The sequence below is a fragment of the Orycteropus afer genome, unplaced genomic scaffold (genome assembly GCF_000298275.1).
Source record: "Orycteropus afer afer isolate SDZICR_OR568_19922 unplaced genomic scaffold, OryAfe1.0 scaffold00475, whole genome shotgun sequence".
Taxonomy (NCBI): Eukaryota; Metazoa; Chordata; class Mammalia; order Tubulidentata; family Orycteropodidae; genus Orycteropus; species Orycteropus afer.
This window is the reverse complement of record NW_006922062.1, coordinates 1,723,538-1,727,810: the sequence shown is the minus strand read 5'-3', so window position 1 is coordinate 1,727,810 and position 4,273 is coordinate 1,723,538. Positions and strand designations below refer to the sequence as shown.

The 4,273-nt window shown below is 44.0% G+C and overlaps 1 protein-coding gene across 1 annotated transcript in view; it reads right to left on the bottom strand.

Moving 5' to 3' along the window:
• The window catches only part of ADGRA3 (adhesion G protein-coupled receptor A3), a 204,825-nt gene that overhangs the window by 18,614 nt on the left and 181,938 nt on the right, over nt 1-4,273 (bottom strand). Inside the window, exons 15-16 of the mRNA XM_007954828.2 lie at nt 2,248-2,372; nt 369-492 (exon numbers count right to left, since the gene is read on the bottom strand). Of these exons, the coding sequence (XP_007953019.1) occupies nt 369-492; nt 2,248-2,372 (249 nt within the window). The remainder of the gene's footprint in view (nt 1-368; nt 493-2,247; nt 2,373-4,273) is intronic.

The window sequence follows — 4,273 nt, the reverse complement described above, 5'->3', positions numbered from 1 at the left end:
ACCTTTATGGAAGCAGACTGCTTCATTTTACTCCCACGGAGCAGCTGGTGGGTTTGAACAGCTGACCTTCTGGTTAGCAATCATATGCCTTACACACTATGCCACCAAACCAAAAAAAACCAAACCCACTGCTGTGGAGTCGGATCTGACGCATAGCGACCCCTCCTTGGGTTTCTGAGATGGTATCACTATAGAAGTAGATTGCCCAACATTCCTTCCAAGGAGTAGCTGGTGGGTTTAAACTACCAGCCTTCTGGTTAGCAGTCAAATGCCTTAGGCACTATGCCACCAGAGCTCCTTGAATGGAAATTAAGAAATTATACTCTACTACAAATATTTTTTTACATTTCAGTTTTGCATTGACTTACTGCTTGGCAGACGCTGACGTTTCTGGTTTGTGTTATGCCTCCCACAAAGACCACACAGGTCAGGAGAATATGAAAACACAAGTTCACAAGCATATGCCAGCTCTTTAGACTGATTCTAATCAAACTGTTAAAACAACAACAACAAAAAAGGCAAAATATTAAAATTTGAAGCATGATATTAGCAATGGTTGTCTACAAGTTAACAATTTCAACTTCATGAAAGGTCACAGTAAAATGGTTCATATGTAGAGATTTTATTTTAAAAATATACACAGACACAAACACGTACACATACAAAGAACTTGAGAAATCTTTTAACTCAATACAATTTTTTTAACATTTAAACTTATACACGAAAAAGGAAAAGTAATTCACAGAACTAAGGCACCTGCTAAAACCAAACAAATTCTCAGTAATGAGAAACACAGCAGATTTTGTTCATGACACTGTCTTCTGACTATTGGTGACTTGCTTCTTCCTAGAGAACTCAGCAATATGCCGATGGTTACTTTCTCTGACATACTAGGGGGAAGATAAAAAAAGCTCTAACCCATTGCCACTGAGTTGATTCTGACTCACAGTGATCCTTTAGGACAGAACAGAACTGCTCAATATGGTTTCCAAGACTGTTTATCTTCAAGGAGGCAGACTGCCTCATCTTTCTCCTGCAGAGCTGGCTGGTGGGTTTGAACCACCGACCTTTTGGTCAACAGCCAAATGCTTTAACCATTATGCTCCCAGAGCTCCTGACACACTACCATGGTCTAAATGCCCAGAGCATTTTGTTTGCCTTTCCTAAGGAAATGTTCACGTTCTGCTTCTCTATTTTGTCTAAAACAAAATCTTTTGTTTCCTAACTGAATGTCAAGAGACAGCCTATCTGTCCAGCTTAAAAAGGAGAAGACAATCTAGCAAAACCGTTTTGCAAAGTCAATCTCTGCTTAGCAAATTCTTTTCGTCTTAGCAAATTATTTCCTGCCATAAGGTAAAAGTTTCTGTAGCTTTGCCTCCAATTACCAAAAATCATATTCCACACTTAAATGCCACAAACTTTCTTAAAAATGTCATCTATAAATTAAAGAGTACCACAAGAGGCAAAACATCATATAAAATAAAAATAACAACACAGTCTGGTGCTGAAACTGAGACATCACCTTGTCTGTGCAGGTAACACACTTCTAAGTCAACCTCACATTACGTTGCTCCTGTTCAGTACCACTCAACCTCTCAAACATACCCCCACCCTATGTTCTCTTCCAGATACTGAAGTCAAATGGCAATAGCTCAATAGTTAAAAACCAGTTGCTCTCAAGCTGATTCCAATTCTTACTGACGCCACGTGTCAGAGTAGAACTGTGCTCCACAGGGTGTACACTGCTGAATTTTCAGAAGTGGAAGCCAGCTCTTTCTTCCAAAGCAACTCTGGGCAGATGAAGTGCCAACTTGTCAGTTGCCAAGTGAGTGCTGCACACTTTGTGCCACTCAAGGACTCCAACTCAACAGTGAGTAATCGTTATGCTGAGGAACCATGTTGATCGATAATAAATATGAATAATCACTTATTTTCAAATACTCATTGTTCATTGTTTATTGTTAATACTGGGCCTGACAAAATGGATCTTCATGGCAGCAGCATGTCTGTAAGTGGAGCAGGAAACCCCCAAGCCCAGCAAACTGACAGCTACATTCAAAGATGAACTGACCATCTCATGTGTTAATTACTCAAGCTCCAAAGGGCACGAAATGAAGCAGGCTTGTGTGTATTTTAAAGTAACAGTTCTTACTCTGGATGGTACTATATCATGTTTTATCCTAATCAAACGTGAAAGAAACCCCTCTGATGTTCACAGATGGATACACGTCTAAGTGTACTTCTTACCTGTGATGGTATACGTAACTGACGATGACGGCTGAGAGACATAAGAGAAGAATCACAGCAGTAGTATAAACAACAGGATGTAAGAGGTCGGCTGCCTGGGTATAGAGTTCAGATCCCGTCAAATCCTGAGAAGGAAAAAGAAAGAGTTATTCTAACAGCTGTTTTCTAGACAGTAGCAACTGAGATTTTCCCGAGTGACTAACACACACCCATAACTGTCATCTCTTCCTTTTGTCCAAGGACTAATTCACACGGAAATGACTTTTCCTTCCTAACTTCCACTGCGTGAATGCCCTACTGCGCACTCCTGTTCTACACTGGACAACTGCCTTTATGAACTTGAATGTGAACCCTGCTATGTGGGGAGAGAGAACAGCAGCCCACATGTGGGTGACTGAGAAGGGCAAGCACAGACTTCATCCTTTTTCATACTCTTTCATCCCCCTTGTTGCTCTGCATATGCACTGCCCTTAAGGCAGGCCACAGAGCAGAATCTCCAGCCTAAATTGTTGTTGCTGTTGTCAGGTGCCGTCAAGTCATCTCTGACTCACAGTGACCGTATGTACAACAGAGTAAAACACTGCCCAGTCCTGTGCCACCCTCACGATCCCTGCTATACCTGAACCTATCGTTGCAGCCACTATGTGAATCCGTCTCATTGAGGGCCTTCTCCTCCTGCACTGACCCTCCACTTTACCAAGCATGACGTCCTTCTCCAGGGAATGGTTCCTCCTGACAACAAGACCAAAGTAGATGAGACGGAGTCTGGCCATTCTTGCTTCCAAGGAGCATTCTGGCTGCATGTCTTCCAGGACAGATTTATTAGTTCTTTTAGCAGTCCACATCACTTTCATTATTCTTCACCAGCACCACAACTCAAAAGCATCAACTCTTCAGATTAAGACCTTGCAAACCACTGGTCTACCCGTCAGTGTGGCATACCGTGGTGGCCTGTGTCCTGCTGTGATGCTGGCACTTCAAAGACCAGCAGGGTCCCCAAGGGGACAGGTCTCAGCGGAGCTTTCAGATGAACAAAGGCCTGGCGAGCTCCTATGGAAGATCAGCCATGGCAAACATGGCTCACAACAGAACAGCATCAGACTTGCTTGCTTTAGACACATCGGGTTCGTGATGCGGAGGGTCAACGAGGGGCAGGGGGCCCCTGGGCGAGGTGGACTGACAGAGCAGCCACAACAGTGAATGCGCATCAGTGTCTGTGGGGATGCAAGGGTGGGCAGTGCTTCCTTCTGCTCCACATGGGTTGCTGTGAGTTCGAGATGACAGCTATCTGTCTACCTCTAATCATAGGTAGTTGAGTTCACTTTCAAGTTCCGTAAGTCCACGTATGGACCAAACACTGCGCAAGGAACTAGGGAATAGTGATAAGATACGGTTTTTGCTCTTGAAGGGCTGAAGGTCGTGGAAAGATAGACATTCAATGTCTGATGAAGGTAAATGCAGCATGGTTATGGAAACAGTGGGAAAGAAGCCTCAACAGCTCTAAAACCAGCAATATTCCAACCAAGCCCACTGCCACAGTCGATTCTGACGCCTACTGACAGCCCAGGACAAAGCAGAACTGCCCCCTTGGGTTTCCAAGCTGCGATCTTGACAGAAGCAGACTGCCTCATCCTTCTCCTGTGGAGCAGCTGGTGGGCTCAAACCACCAACCATTTAGTTGAGAGGTGAGAGCTTTAACCACTGCACCACCAGGGTTCCTAAAATCAGCATTAAACTAAAAAAACAAATTCTGCCATCAAGTCAATCCCGACTCATAGCGACCCCCACTGGTTTCCGAGGTGGTAAATCTTTATAGGAATGTATTGTTCCATCTTCCTTCTGCAGAGCAGCTGGTAGGTTGGAACCTCCAACCTTCTGGTTAGCAGTCAAATGACTTAGGCACTGCGTCACCAGAGCTCCTTTAAATCAGCATTGTTGTTGTTGTTGTTATGTGCTGTTGACATAGTGACCCTTCCTTGGGTTTCTGAGGCAGTATCACTACGGAAGTAGGCTACCCCATCTTCCT